Below are 15,407 nucleotides of genomic sequence, written 5' to 3'. Positions count from 1 at the left end.
TCCTGATCAAATATAGAGGTTTGAAGCATCTGCAGCCTCCTGGGTAATGAAACTTGGCTTCTGAGTGCAAAATTTTTAAATCCCGAGGTTCCCAAGTTGGTCACATATATGACCCATCCCTTCTGACATTTGTTGGCTCATACCACAGTTAAGGATGCCTTTAAACTCTGTGCCCTTTCCAGCTAAAGCGTAGGATCAGATTCATGCCTAACCTAGCATGACTCTCTGTCCTCTTGAGTGGGTACAAGCCAGTGGCTGATTTAGGATGGCAGCCAAATGCTGCCGGTGCTTTTGTCGAATTGCTTGAGCAGAGGAAATCTGCCCAGAGGAATGGGGCTTTTGGTTAGGAGGGAGACATGTCCCTGGGGAGGTGAGACAGCTCTGAGGTTGTTGGTGTTTGAGCTTTTTCTGCAGTCATTCATAGCTGTCTTTGCCCAGCTGTCTCGCATTCCCCAAATTCTGTTCTCCTTTGGAGAAACCAGTGCTCACAGGATGAGTTTTTAAATGATCTCATTGGTAAGAATGTTAAATTGCTGTGGAGGGGAATCTGTTTGCAAAGTTTTGCATTAGGAGGCAATTATTTAAGTATTTTGACAGCACTAATTACTGCCTGTGTTAATATACCTGCCAACAAGCAACTGTTTAATATAGATCAGAATGATGGAGGGCACCAGAGTTCTCTTCTCAGTGATAGATTATGGGCAATAAATCTTGTCACATCACAAAAGTCAAGGAGGACCTGATGGATTAATTTCCTCTCCACATGTTACTGTGGCAGCAGAAGCTGTGTTTGCTCATTTTCTAGTGATTTGGAGAGGATGCCTGTGAAAGAGAGACCTCTTCTGTGCTGGGGAGCATATGGGCATGGAGGGAACATTCAAAATGTAAGGTTGTATGTCTAGAGCACTCTCCAGGAACATGACCTTGATTGATTGATTCAGAGAAGAGGAAGAAAAGAGTTTACAGCATTGTTGCGGATAGTAAAAGTGACAGATTTGCTCCCAGTCCAGGGATTGCTGTCCAGTGAAAGAAACCCTGTAGCTCTGCCTAGTGCTCCTGAGCACAGAGATCAAGACCTCATGTATCCAGAGGAACCCAGCTACCACTTTTCATTGACACAGTAAGAGTCTAAGTGCCTGCGTGAAGGAAGTGCCCAGGGTTGGGCCCTTTTACAGACTGTCTGGGCACATAGCATTTTGTCAGTATAGGGAGCAAGAGGCTAGCACAGGGGTGATTTTGCCATGGCTGCTGTTAAGCCTCAGACCACTGCTTTCTGTGAAGTGGGTATTTCTAGATGCTGAGTGGGGTCAGCATGGGCTCTGTACTGGAATGACTAATATACTGCTCTGCACCTTGTCTCCTCATCCAGACTCCCACGTTCTGATTCATGTCATAGAACTGGGAGGCAAAACACTTTATGTGCATACAGCTTTCAGGCTTGAAGTAGCTAAAGCTGGCTGAAATGTTGTCATATTACTCTGGAATAGAGGGCAGAGAGCACTGTTTCGGGGGTAGAATGTTGAATATTCATTAGAAAAGCATGAGGAAGAACTTTTCAGAAACATTTTCTCAAAAAAAAAAAAAAATCCTAGTGTTGCACCCATCTGTTTGTATAGGAACAAAAAGGAAGAGAGGAGATTTCCAATTAAGAAAGAAGAATTACAACCCATAAAATGTTCCCATGTTTGAAACAGCTCAGTAAATGCATTTGCCTCTAATAAGTCTGCATGTGTTTCCCATGATATTCTAGCAAAAGAGCTGATTGACGGGAATTTACTGAAATAAGGCAGGCCTTTGGGCAGGCACAGCAAGGATTAGACCTTGCAGCATCTTTGGAGCTCATGTTCCCATCTGCTCCTCTGTGCTCCACAAGGCATTGTGCCTGCTTAAAGGGCATTGCGCCTCAGTGCAGAGCTGTCCTTCATGCCCCAGCCAAACCCAATGGCTCTCTGTCCTTGTTTTCTGATTACAAATAACATGCAAAGGTTAATTACATTAGCTTTGTCATTAATAAAGAGTCTTTTGGAAGCATAACCAATTGACTTGGAAGGAGAGCGCAATGCCAAATGTGCTCATGCCATGCACTTACTGCAGTTTTGTGATCACATTGCACTTTATGTGGTTGTTTACCTGCAGCAGGAAGTATAGATTTGAACAGCAGGAGAGGCTTACCTGAACATATTTCATGGCCATTGTTCATTCGACATGTCATTTCTCAGACCTGGCTGGTGTGCTGCGTTGTCTATATCTGCCTGCAGCCATTCCGGGTTTTCTGAAGAGTTTCCCAATGTTTGACAATTAATCTTCTGGCAGTAAGTCCAATGTTCCATAAAAATGTCTCTCGTGACTTGCTGATATCTGGTAGATGGCTGGAATTGCCAATTATGTATTGTTTAGACAATAATGACAATAATAAATTACATTTTGTATAGGGCAGATTCATCCTGAAGTGTCTTTATGCATTTGGCTAAATATTTGTGTGGATAACTTCATCTGTTGCTAAATTACAGCTGCTTTTGGGTTGAGAGACAGCAATTGTTTAATGGATTGCTGCAACAGTATGCTACAGCATAAGGGAGAAATTGAAGAACTGTGTGTTAATTTGAAGCTGAGGAATAGGAGCATGGTCATGCAGACCATGTTTACCCTGTCCCCCTCTTTGGGGTTGAAAGTGAGACTGGATCTATTGGATCCAGAGCTGATACTTTGCAAAATCCTAGGTTTGATCCTTCACTGCAGAAGAATGTTCCACCATGCTTTTAGATATGTCCTTGCTGAGAAGGGTATTCTGGCAGGTGCTTGAGCAAAGTTGCTGTTCCTGGGGCTTCTGCCTGGGCTAAAGATGTAAGGACATGCTTTGGGGCATTGTGACCAGGGTGGACTGCTGAATCCCAAAGCACTGCCTTCAACTTGCCTTCTTTAGAGATATACAAACCAACTTCCAAGCACTTTGGAGTTCTGTCATGTGAAATGTATGGCGTCCTGCAGGTGGGAACCTGGAGATTGCCTAGAAGAGAGGCCAGGCCTCTGCTGGGAGAAGCTGCAGAAGTGGTACCATGGCAGGGTTTGTTGACAGAGCAGGTAGGAGAGAAGAACCCAGAGTTGTAGTGAGGAATCACAATGATGATTCACGGCTGCTTTCCTGATCCCCAGACAAAAAGATGGGCATAGATTTGTCTACCTGCTCCCCCACAGAAAGAGCAGTTACAGCCCTGAACATCTCAAGACCTGCAAGCTCCAGACTGCAGAAGGGACCAAGCCTGGGCAAACAGCTCTGTTGTCTGTCAGCTTTTCAGTTTGAGCTTTCTATTGCCACCGAGAGGGGCAAGTTCTTGCACCGCATGGAGGGAAGGGCAAAGAGGTGACAAAACACTGCCCACATGGTGTGCCCAGGGAATGATGAAGCCCAAGCTCTTATCTGTGGGTCAAGTGATATGCCATGCGCTTACTGCAGTTCTGTGATTGCTCTGCACTTTGTGTAGTTGTTTACCTTAGGTTAAGTCACAGGGAGTCTGAGTGTTTTAATAGTGCCTGTGCTTTTCTTAAATGAAACATGAGAAGCCAAAGCCTTTCCTTGTTCTCTGTGTCAAATATTTAATCACAGATGGCAAAGTCAGGGCAGATTCACAGAGGTGTTTGCTTTTATACTGAGAATGCTTTCACATGAATACCATTTCTGTCTTTTTGTCATATGGGAATTCAGATCTGCCTTGTTTTCACTGACTCTTTTGTTTTCCTTTCAACTCCAGATCAATGTACTTTTCTTCTATTGCTTCTTCATCTAGATACACTGAAGCCTTGACAGATCCCAGCTACAAAGGACAGATTCTTACACTGGCTAACCCCATAGTTGGGAATGGTGGAGTGCCTGATACGGCTGCTTTGGACGAAATGGGCCTCAGGAGGTTTCTGGAGTCTGATGGGATCAAGGTAACAGTGGCAGATGCAGAGCTGATCAAAGGGTGGTGCTAGCAGCCTAAATGAGTGTGTGTGTGTGTGCATGTGTGCAAGAGTTTACTGGCACCCTCACAGAAGTTAGAAGGAATCAATGATGTTCAGCCTTTCTGTTTCTTCTTCTGGATATTGTCCTTTGGAGGGATGGCGGCAAAAGGTAATCCATCTTGCCTTCTGAACCGGACCATGTGCTGTCTGAAAGCAGTGTATTTCCCATCAGTGACAGACATGCTACAGTTTTTGTGAACTGCTGTCTTGGATGGCTTTTTTTCCACATTCCCTTCTGCCTTATATTTATCCATGTTTGCCCAGGACTGGTTGCCACAGAGAGATCAAATGCCAGTGAGAATGAGAAGTTTCTGTGTGCTGAGACTTTTCTCTATATGTCTGTACTACCACAAACGAGGGAGGTGACAGTTGTGTGGAGAAGGCCATACGTACTAGTGCAGGAGCCAGTATTTACACTGTGGTGACAGGGGATACTGGCTAGGAGCAGGGCTGTGTCCATGCAGTGGTGGCAGTACTGAAAAATGAAACAAAACCATGTAATTGCAGAACCAGTGAAATGCTTTATCTGTCCTGAAGTGAAATGACTCTTTTATAAGCTATCTAACTCCACTGGAAACTGCAGCTGACTTTTGAAATGAAATGTCACTTAAAAGTGAAAAGCTTTCTTAAACAAAAAATGAATCAAAATAAAACATTTTGTCTTGTCTTAAATTTCCTTTTTCTTTCTAACGAGAAGTGTTTTCTCAGTTCAGTACAATTTGCAGCTTTGGTTACCTGAAAGCCACATTATGCTATTAATTTCCTAAGTAAAAGGACGCAGGTAAAATCATGACAGAGCATGAAGTCTTTACCCGTTTGCCAGGTACCTGTTCTGTGCGCTCCCCCTCTGAAGACTCAGATTTGTTATCTTTTTGTTATATAAGAGCAGCAATACCATGTCTGCCTAGCCTTGTGTCCTGTCCGTGATGTGGTTTGCAGTGGATGAATACTGAAAACTCAGAAGGTACGGGGCAAGTACAGAGTGATCCTTCAGCACAAAATGACGTTTCTTCTCTCTGCAGGTTTCAGGTTTGCTGGCGCTGGATTACAGCCATGAGTACAGCCATTGGCAGGCTGCTAGGAGCCTGGGAGAGTGGTTGCAGGAAGAACAGGTGAGCAATCTAGGGGTAACTACGTTATGAGAATGGACCTGTGTGTATGGGAACAGGGGAAAGAACTGCTGGCTTTGAGCTGGTTACCACTCTTCTCCTCAGATGTCTTCACCAGTCTGCACTGGGCTCATTCTGTGTTCCTTAGTTCCCTGATTCTTCATCCATTTCTCTTTTTCAGGATGCAATGGTATTTCCAAAATCTGTCCAGAAGGCATGTTAATTAAATGGGGATATTTGGTTCTCCGTAAAAATGATACACATTAGATTATATTCTATTCTCTCGTGAAATGTTTCGGTAGTGCTGCTCCTAGTGTTTGCCATGGTCATAACCTCAAGAGATGTTAGCTGCCAGAACCCCACTGACTTGAAGCTGTGGGAGTCAAGTAGACTGCCACTGACTTGTGACAGCTGGGAGTGTTAAGTGCTCATAAGTAAGGCAAAATGGAGCTCAGAAATGAGACAGATACTTGCCACATGAGCTTTTTATTTTGTGCTTTTTAGTGCAGAAAGTAGATTTGAAGAACTAAGCTATTTGTAAGAGGGAATCGGGAGGAGAAATGAAGAACTGGAAGTGAGGCAGCCTTGGTAATAGTGCTGCTAAGAGACAGCGCTCCTTAAACGAGTACATGTTCTTCTCAGAAAAGTGATCTGGCTGCCGTCTTCCTCTGTCTTAGCTGCGTGTTCTCTAACTTATCCTTATCTTGTGTTTTCTTCAGGTGCCTGCACTGTATGGGATTGATACCAGAATGCTGTCCAAATTAATTCGTGACAAGGTAAGATCTGCTTCCCTTGATCTAGTTGCATTAACCTTGCTATTGCTGGGCCCTTTTTCTAACAGTGGGGTAGCAATGCTACTGCTGGGCAGCCTTCACCTCAGATGCTACTCAGGTCCTCGTGCTCTTCCAAAGGCTCTGTGTCTTCTGTACATCTGAGGCAATACTCTGATCCCAGGGAACCCCTTCTCCTTGAATCTGCTCTGGGTTTCCTGTTCTACAGAAGTGAACCAGCACAAGCTGATGTAAATGAAAGGCCTCAGGTAGCTGTGTCAGACTAGTGTGTCAGACACAACAATCTGTAGTAGTCAACTACATGTTGCCTCAGATAGTAACAGTCAGAGAGAGCAACTCTGTGAGATATTGTGGATATTAGTTCACAGACAGCACCACCTTTGGTCAGTGGAAATTCTCCTGGTCCTCAGAGGCACAGGAATGCCTACAGTAACCTAAGCTGGATTCCTCACTCAGGCTGGTTTTCTTTGGCTGAAGCCTGTTATTATTTTTAATAGTCATTACTTTTCTCTGGTTTCCAAGAGCTGACAATTGAAGGACATGAGCAGGATTACGTTACCGAATGGAGGTTAATGGTAAGGTACATTTCACACTGGCTGAAACAGTGATCAAAGCCAGTCTGAATGTAAATGTGCCTTGGAGGCTCTTCTTTTGTAATGGATTATTTGAAGCTACTCTTTTCTTTAGGTGATCAATTTGCAGTCTGCAGTCCAAGCCCACACCCCCTTTCATTCCACAGAGCAAAATATGAATGACCCAGCTTGAATAGAGGAATATTTGTAGAAATGAATTCTTATGGGAAGATAGGGTGTTGTCCTGCTGTTATAGACAGCGGACAAGGCAGTTTAATACAATAGAAAGTGGCAGTACATTTTCTGCTTTCTTGAGACATTCTGTTTAATGGATCAGTGTTCCTTTCATCCAAAGTAAACATGCTTTCAATGTTTATCCTGTAACTTAGCAGTGTATGATACTAATGCCCATTATACTGGGACTCTTGAGTGGTATTGGTTTATGGCTTTTAAAATAGTGCATAATGTAGCCTTTTCTCTCAGTCTTCTCAGGTTGAAAAAAACAGCTTAGTATTTCACTCCATGTCTATTTTTAAATTGGGGGTGAGAACAGCGCTTCATTATGATAAATGCAGAAATGAGCAGTGACTTGTTAAATTGGACTCTAAAGGTAAATGCAGGGCACCATTTAGATTAATAATCTGGGAGCAAGGTAAGACACAGCGTTCCTGTTTGAGAGCAATGGCTTTAGGGCTTTGTCATCAGCATTTATGGGACTGACTGCATGGTGGCACTCAGCAGCTTCTGTGGTTCCCAAGAAACTGACTCGTTTAAGATGATGCTGACCTTTTCAGCTCTGCTCCACGCAAAGCAGCCTGGAGTAGCTTTTGGTGTAAGGTGCTACTCAAGATGAGATAGGATGTCAGCCACTGTTAAGAGCAAAACTCTGTCTTTAAAACTTACCCTTAGTAGTGCGCATGGCCATGCAAGATGCTGACTCTTTCTTCCCCTAGGAAAATGGCAAGGACACTTCAGGTATGGCCAACCGTGGAAGTATCTCATGGAAGTATTGCTAAACCCAGTGAGCAATCCTGGTGTGCGTGCTGGTCTGATACCACAGGGCAAGCTGAGTTTAACATGTTTTATCATGAAAGTGTTATGCGTTAAAAGTTACAACAAAACATTGATCTCCTCTGTTTTACTTTCCCCTTCCATCCTTTAAACGTTCTGTATTGTACACCCTGTCCCCATGCTGAGAAGAGGTTCACCCTATGTTAATCCCACTCATTTCAGGAGTGGGGCAAAGTCAAAACAAGGATTTTTCCACTGAGAACTTTAATGAGCAGAAGGTGGAGAAGGATATGCTGCTGGCAGAGCAAGTCCTAGCTTTTGCAAAGTGGTAACAGAAATAAAGAGTAGAACTTGCTGGAGGTGATTTTTTTTTTTTTTTTTTAAAAAACAGCTCATTCAGAAAACAGCTGTGCTGACCTGCCTCCTATACAGCTTTGCCTTACCCCACTTCTGCTGCCTTGTAGCTGTCCACAGGAGGCGGCTGAAGTGGGTTTCCAAAACCAAAAAGCTTCAAACTGCTGTGTGGATTACTCCCAGATCTACACAACAGTTATTTAGGGATCTGGATTCTGATCCTCTTGGAAGGCAACCCATTTTACCGTCACTAGACAGCTTGCTAAACTGCCTGTTAAGAAATTTTACTGCTGACAATTCCTTTCTCCTGAATGAAGGATTTTAGACAGATTTTTGATACTGAGGTAGGCTCATAAACTTCTGAAGATGCTAGAAATGGTTATAAGCCGCCAAGAAACCATCTCTAAACAGCTGTTCCAGTTGCTGTGCCTGTCAGCACCTTGTCCCAGTGTTCACAGCTTCTCCTTTGCTAATGCTTTGTTGTTTACTGGTGTATTTCCACAGGGCACGGTACTTGGGAAGATTGAATTTGAAGGTCAACCCATGGAGTTTGCAGACCCAAATAAGCAAAACTTAATTGCAGAAGTTTCAACAAAGGTGAGAAGTTCTTCTGTAGTCCCAGGGCTGTACACTCCAGGTAGTAACTGCTCCCCATTTGCTCTGGGGATCATCTAGTCTTTCTAAACAATCTGGGGACCTTTTCTAAACCATACACCTTTCCAGAGCTTTGAAGGACTATCAGCTCAACATCATCTTTATAGAATCCCCATGGCTCCTTAGGTGCAGTGTTGAAGATGTAAAATGAGCTGCGTTGAGCTGGATGTAGTCTGAACAGTACTCTGATTGGAGGATTGTGTGTTACAAAGACAGGATTGAGAAGTATTGGGGATACAGTTAGACCTAGTATATGGTGGACATTTTCAAACATAAGAAGAATAAATAAAAAGAATGGTTGCTGTCCTTAAATAAATTTCAGAGAAGCTCACAATAACATTTCATAATCTGTGTTCAGGCATAATTTCGCTGAGGTGATTCCAGAAGATATTTCTAGATTTCAAAAAGAGACCAAGTTAGGAATCCCCTGGATCTAATATTACTGGCATTAGCTGCTTTGCTATAGATATGTACAGAACAGCAGTTAAGTTTGTACTCTGTTAGCTGGGCATGCAAACTATGTTTGACCACAAGCTGAGAAGAATGTTACAAATCACAAGGATGTAGCAAACCAGGCCCATACTAAAAATAGTAACTATTCTTGTTCCAATGCAAGGGCTAACATCTTAAATTGTAGACTCTTTGGGGATTTAATTGTGGGATAAAGAGTGCCTTGGGTGCTTAATCCCATTGATTAAGCACTGAAGTGAGAATTTAGTGTATGAGGCCCTTTTACAAATTCCATGCTTATTATGGTGTTTGCAGCTCCTTCAAGATCAGTGAGGCTCTGGAAGGGCTCTGCAAATAGTTGCTTGTGTACTGTTCTGCACACAAGCTAGTGTGTTACTGGCATGAGCGTGAAGCAGTCCTGAACAGACTGGTTGGTGAGCAAGGGGGAATTTGAAGTGCAGTCTCCATCCAGGCTTGGATTTACAGCAGAATCATAGAATCATTTAGGTTGGAAAAGACCCTTAAGATCATCAAGTCCAACTGTTAACTTAGCACTGCCAAGTCCACCACTAGACTATGTTCCTAAGCACCACATCGAGACGTCTTTTAAATACCTCCAGGGATGGAGACTCAACCACGTCCCTGGGCAGCCTGTTCCAGTGCCTGACCACCCTTTCGGTGAAGAAGTTTTTCCTAATATCCAACCTAAACTTCCCCTGGTGCAAATTGAGGCCATTTCCTCTTGTCCTATCACTTGTTACTTGGGAGAGAGACCAACCCCCACCTCGCTACAACCTTCTTTCAGGTAGTTGTAGAGAGCGATGAGGTCTCCCCTCAGCCTCCTTTTCTCCAGGCTAAACAGCCCCAGTTCCCTCAGCCGCTCCTCATAAGACTTGTGCTCCAGACCCTTCACCAGCTTTGTTTCCCTTCTTTGGACACGCTCCAGCACCTCAATGTCCTTCCTGTAGTGAGGGACCCAAAACTGAACACAGTGCTTGAGATGCAGCCTCACCAGTGCTGAGTACATGGGGACGATCACTTCCCTAGTCCTGCTGGCCGCACCATTTCTGATACAGGCCAGGATGCCATTGGCCCTCTTGGCCACCTGGGCACGCTGCTGGCTCATGTTCAGGCGGCTGTCGACCAACACCCCCAGGTCCTTTTCTGCCAGGCAGCTCTTCAGCCACTCCTCCCCAAGCCTGTAGCGTTGCATGGGGTTGTTGTGACCCAAGTGCAGGACCCGGCACTGAGCCTTGTTGAATCTCATGCAGTTGGCCCCGGCCCATCGGTCCAGCCTGTCCAGGTCCCTCTGTAGGGCCTTCCTACCCTCCAGCAGATCAACACTTTCACCCAACTTGGTGTCATCTGCAAACTTACTGAGGGTGCACTCGATCCCTTCATCCAGATCATCAATGAAGATATGGAACAGAACTGGCCCCAATACTGAACCCTGGGGGACTCCACTTGTGACCGGCCGCTAATTGGATTTAACTCCATTCACCACAACTCTTTGGGCCCAGCCATCCAGTCAGTTTTTTACCTAGTGAAGAGTACACCTGTCCAAGCCATGAGCAGCCGGTTTCTCCAGGAGAATGCTGTGGGAAACTGTGTCAAAGGCTTTACTAAAGTCCAGCTAGACAACATCCAGTAACTAGTTAATAGTAGTAGTAACTGGTTACCTGGGATGCCACTGGAATTCATAAACTGCCTTGCAAATCTCACCTTCGAGGATCTCACCAACTCATGCCAATGCCTCCACTGTATTTTGAAGCCAGGGCCTTTTTGCTACACAGAAGGATGGCAATTGCTTATTGAGGTTGTGATCTATGATTGCAAGATGCAGGTGGAGCCATTTTGAGCAGTAACTCAGAAATGGGTAAGGTTGCTGATGCTAAACTCTGCAATTACTAAGACAGAATTACTGTAAAGATGCTGCAAATAGCTTCTAAAAGGGAGATATAATAAGATTAACAGAGCTTTGGTCGTCTCATTATGTTTATAACTTCATTTTATAGGATTAAAAAGCAACATCACAAATAAAGCTGAAAATGAAGTAAGCTGTTCAATGTTGGTAATTACTGGACATGATAATCTATCTGTTGCCAAACCGCTATTTTCATGTAAATCAGGATACAGTAACATCAGGAATCTGTTTATCAATTGTACACTAGGAGTGATTGATATTTTTAGTGTTGTTTTTTTTTCCCCTGCTTTTTTTAGATGCTGGTGGTATAGGCTCTATTTGCTAACGTTGCCTATGCAGGGCAGTGAATGTAGAAAACTGCCAGTGTTTTGCAGAAACTTTTGTCAGAGATGTATTTTGGTGCATGTGATGGTCAGGGTCCCAAACCACTTGAAGCTAAAAGGTCACTTCTATACATACATACAGCCCCATGTACTCTTTTTATTCTCAGCACTATTGCCAGCAGGAGTTTTTACTCTTCCTGACTGCTGGCTCGCAGCCTTCCCACATCATCCTTTCAGACTGGGATAGTTTTTTATAGGCTGTGCAGTGAACAGATGAGGGAAATCCTCTGGCTTTAGAAGGAATATATTTTAACAGTTCCCTGATCCAGTTCCCAGTCTGGTTTCTGTCTAGACATACTCTTGCTTCATAATGTTTTGCAGATTTTTAAGTATGGATGTTGTGAGGGATTGAGGGGTCTCCAAAAGTCCTTTTAAGAAGGAGACTGGGTTTTTCTTAAGGGACTCTGGCACATGACACTAAGTTAGTGTCTGTGAGAACTGGACACCTTAATCTTCTTGAGATTTTTGAAAGCCACCTCCCAGAAGCCTGGAAGACAGCAGGTAGAAGACCCATACAATTCCTGTGCAGTGATACAGTTCCACCGTGGACTGTGGAAGTAGAATCCACTTGTGTATTGGTGACTGTGAAGATACTGTCATATTTGATGTCAAGCACAGCTTCATATCAGAAGCCTTGAGTGATCTAACAAGAACCAGTTTCAGTATGACTTCCATTCTACTCATTCTCAAAAAGGGATTGTGGGATACTTTGCCATCTGATTATGTAGTGTGAACTACAAGATATGTTCTGATACAAAAATCTCCTTTGAGCAATACACAGGAGGAGTTGCACCATCAGTGGTAACACTGCTGGCTCTGTGCTGAGTCATGTCCTCAGAGGTGGATTAGGGACCATTGGTGGTTCATGTGTTGCAGCCTGAAACCTTGTAGTGAAGAAAGGTGGCTCCTTGCACCCCATCTCTTCCACCCTTGCTCCTGACATGGCAGTAAGTCACTCCTGATGATGATCAGAGCTGTCCTCACATAGGACATGCTCTTGCATCCTAAAAGTCTCTTCATCTTAATCTTTGAGAAGATAAATGTTAAAACAAGAACCGAGTTAGGATAACACAGAGGGAAGAGTTGTAATATTCTGCTAATAAACTTCATATTGGGTTCCCTGTAGAGGCCGTATTTTTCCTTCTGACTGGTTGTAATCCTCCTATGAAAAGATTCAGTTCGTCACCCAGCACCAGGCATATTGGGCATGGATTTTAGCATCTTTTCATAAAGGGGCCCAGCTGTGAAATATGAATGCCAGGGAAGCTAATTAAAAGGGAGATACTTAGTTAAAAAAAAAAAAATCTGTAGTGTATTGCACAAGAGAAGATCCACTTTGGATAAAGTACACTTACCAATATCAGCTTTCAGAAGCTGACAATAACTGAAGGTAAGCACAGAGTTTGTTTTTAGAAGGAAGAAGGCTGCCTTATGTGCTTATTGATGAATAACATCCCAGCCTGGTGCTAACTGCAGTCATGTAATAAGTAAAATAATTCAGCAAGCTTCAGAAAGAAGCTGTCCATAAATAACCTTACAGCAGTGCTACAGCTGTCTGTCAATATGTCTGCATGTTGCAGTTGTTGTTTGCTGTCTTCCATGCGTGTTGCGACCAATAGATTAGTGAGTGTACGAAGGCTAATGGTCCAGTCTTGGGACTGGTGATAATTTACTTTGTAGAATGGGTTAAGGAGCAGCAGCTGAAAGAGGAGGAGAAGTGCTGTGTGATATGTAAAACTGTTAGGTCCATATGAACATAGGTCACGCTCAGCGGTGTGCTTGGCCTGGTCTGTACTGCTGTGATGCACTAGAGGTCACTCATAGGATATCTCCAGCTGTGCTATACTTTGGTCTTACTGTGACTGGAGGGTCAGGGTGGTGTTTAATGTGATGGATCTGTAGCTGGTGTGAAGTAGCCTTGCTCCACTGGCATCAGCAGGATAACTTCACTTCAGTTGAAAATCTCTCGCCGTGTATCTGGCATTTCTCTTGGGCTGCAATAATCTGTGAGAACTGGCTTGCTGCTTCACTGCTAATGAGGCGAAACAGAAAAAAGCTTGTCATTAGCTATGGAAACAAGTGATTTCCTAGGGATTGCTGTTTCTGCTGTAATCAACAGTATATAAAAGAGCATTATAACTTCTACTTTCACAGAAAAATGAAGGAAGCGCTAATGTCTGCAGTACTTCTGGAGATTTCCATGTAAATTGATTGTTAAGTACCAGTTGCTGCATGTTGGTGAAAAATTATTCTACTCCTCTTCCCTGTGTTTTGGGGGTGGGGGGTGATCTGTCATTTACAGCATGGTCTGTCTTTTTATAGGAAGTCAAGGTTTATGGTAGAGGGAATCCAATTAAAGTTGTAGCTGTCGACTGTGGGTTGAAGCACAACGTTATCCGTCTGCTGGTAAAGGTGGGTCAGTGCTTTATGTCCTTCACCTCCTGTTTTACTTTGGTAAAAGCCTCACCTGTATTCACTAGCTGTCCTTCTGCCTGGACACATCCATTCTAGCAGCATTTTCCCTCCTAAAATGAGGTACGATTTTTAGGATGATTTTTATGGACTGGGAGGTGTTTTCTGAACATGTTACACTGTATTGAGGTGGCAAGGAAGAGGACCTGTGCAGCAACTCTCAGCCATGAGAAGAATTCGGAGAAGGTGAGCTTTAAAAAGAGAAGGCACAGTCTCTCTAAGGAACAACCAAGGAAGGTTAATCCAACCTTGTCAAAAATAAATAAATGGGGGGAAAAAATTTCGCAGTGGGGGTGGTGAATGGCTGACATGGGCTCAGAGAAGTTGTGGAATGCCCATCCTTGAAGGTACTGAAAACTCAACTGATCAATGCCCTCAGCAGCCTCCCCTAAAGTTGAAGTTACCTCTGCTTCCTGAGGTCCCTCCAGCCTGAGCTGTTCTTTAATTCTATAATTCTGTGAAAATCTTTTCCTGTTGTTGGCACAGTGGTGTAGCAGTCCTTGCTTCTCTAGGCACACAGGAGGAATGAGACGGTGTCCTCTCATTCTCTAGATATACCGGGTTTCCCTGTTTCTGATTTTTAGTTAATGTGGATGTTCATCCCATTTTTGATGTGCAGAACTATTTCTGGCATGTCATAGAATGAGGCTGTGAAGCCGTATTTTAGCGGTTAGGATGAATGTACCGTGTAAAAGTGAACATATTTTACATGTGTGCATACATACTTATTTTGCGTTCCGTTCGTAAGTTTTGATCTTATTAGTGAATTTCAGACAGACTTGACAAACACTGAGATGGCTCAGAGAGACCAAGTCTACCAGTTTTGTGAAAATAATCTGGGCAGAAAATTGAGAGAAACCTTGGTATTGTCCCTGGCAAAGGAATGACTGAAATGCAAACTCAACCTCTGGGACATGAGAGCATGGGGACAACCTCCTGACACAAATTCATTTGTTCCTCTCCTCCCCTCGTTTCTTGTTCCCTTGTTTTTTTCCCAGCGAGGTGCAGAAGTGCATTTGGTTCCATGGGACCATGATTTCACCAGCATGGAGTATGATGGGCTTATCATTTCTGGAGGTCCAGGGGATCCCATGAAGGCCCAGGAGGTGATTCAGAATGTCAGAAAGGTACAGTGTAATAGCCATAGGCTAATTATTCTTGTTTATTTGCCTTTTTTTTTTTAAGTGCCTGAAATCTAAACAGTTGGTTGTAGTAACATGTTACGGACCAAATGTCATTCAGTCATTTGAGCTGCCTGGGGTATTCCTCATGTTGGTCCACTGGGAGTTGTCTCCAGTTGAGTATTTACAATAAGGCTATACAGACCTTGGTGAACAATATATAGTAAACGTGGTTACCACAGTTACCTTACTGGTGCCTTAAAGTACCCTGTGCTCTTTCAGGACCTCTGTGACCTTATGAAACAACAGCCTTGATTTCACAGTGCTCCCATTTGAAATAAGTCATGCACAAAATGGCTGTAATGCAGAGTGTCATTGCTTATTCCCCTCGAGTAGACTGAGACATCAAGCTGTGCTCTGAGGCTTTCCTCTGAAGTAGAGGACAGGAGGAAACTTTCCTTTATAGGCTGTTGCACCCTTGCATTCAGCTTTTTCCCAAGTCTGTGTGGCTGCTGTGAGGGAACTAGCATGGTTTATGCTGGCATTGCCAAACAGAGACACTCC

General features: G+C 43.7%; 1 protein-coding gene across 1 annotated transcript in view; it reads left to right on the top strand.

The window, feature by feature from the left end:
- CPS1 (carbamoyl-phosphate synthase 1) overlaps positions 1 to 15,407 on the top strand; it is a 190,925-nt gene that overhangs the window by 104,315 nt on the left and 71,203 nt on the right. Inside the window, exons 8-13 of the mRNA XM_087732304.1 lie at positions 3,786 to 3,930; positions 5,025 to 5,114; positions 5,831 to 5,887; positions 8,344 to 8,436; positions 13,573 to 13,662; positions 14,721 to 14,849. Coding sequence (XP_087588430.1) covers positions 3,786 to 3,930; positions 5,025 to 5,114; positions 5,831 to 5,887; positions 8,344 to 8,436; positions 13,573 to 13,662; positions 14,721 to 14,849 — 604 coding nt within the window. The remainder of the gene's footprint in view (positions 1 to 3,785; positions 3,931 to 5,024; positions 5,115 to 5,830; positions 5,888 to 8,343; positions 8,437 to 13,572; positions 13,663 to 14,720; positions 14,850 to 15,407) is intronic.

This window comes from Nipponia nippon, unplaced genomic scaffold (assembly GCF_047370975.1).
Source record: "Nipponia nippon isolate SJK-2023a ecotype South Korea unplaced genomic scaffold, ASM4737097v1 scaffold_5, whole genome shotgun sequence".
Taxonomy (NCBI): Eukaryota; Metazoa; Chordata; class Aves; order Pelecaniformes; family Threskiornithidae; genus Nipponia; species Nipponia nippon.
Note: the sequence above shows the minus strand (reverse complement) of the source record. Positions and strands in the feature narration are given on the sequence as shown.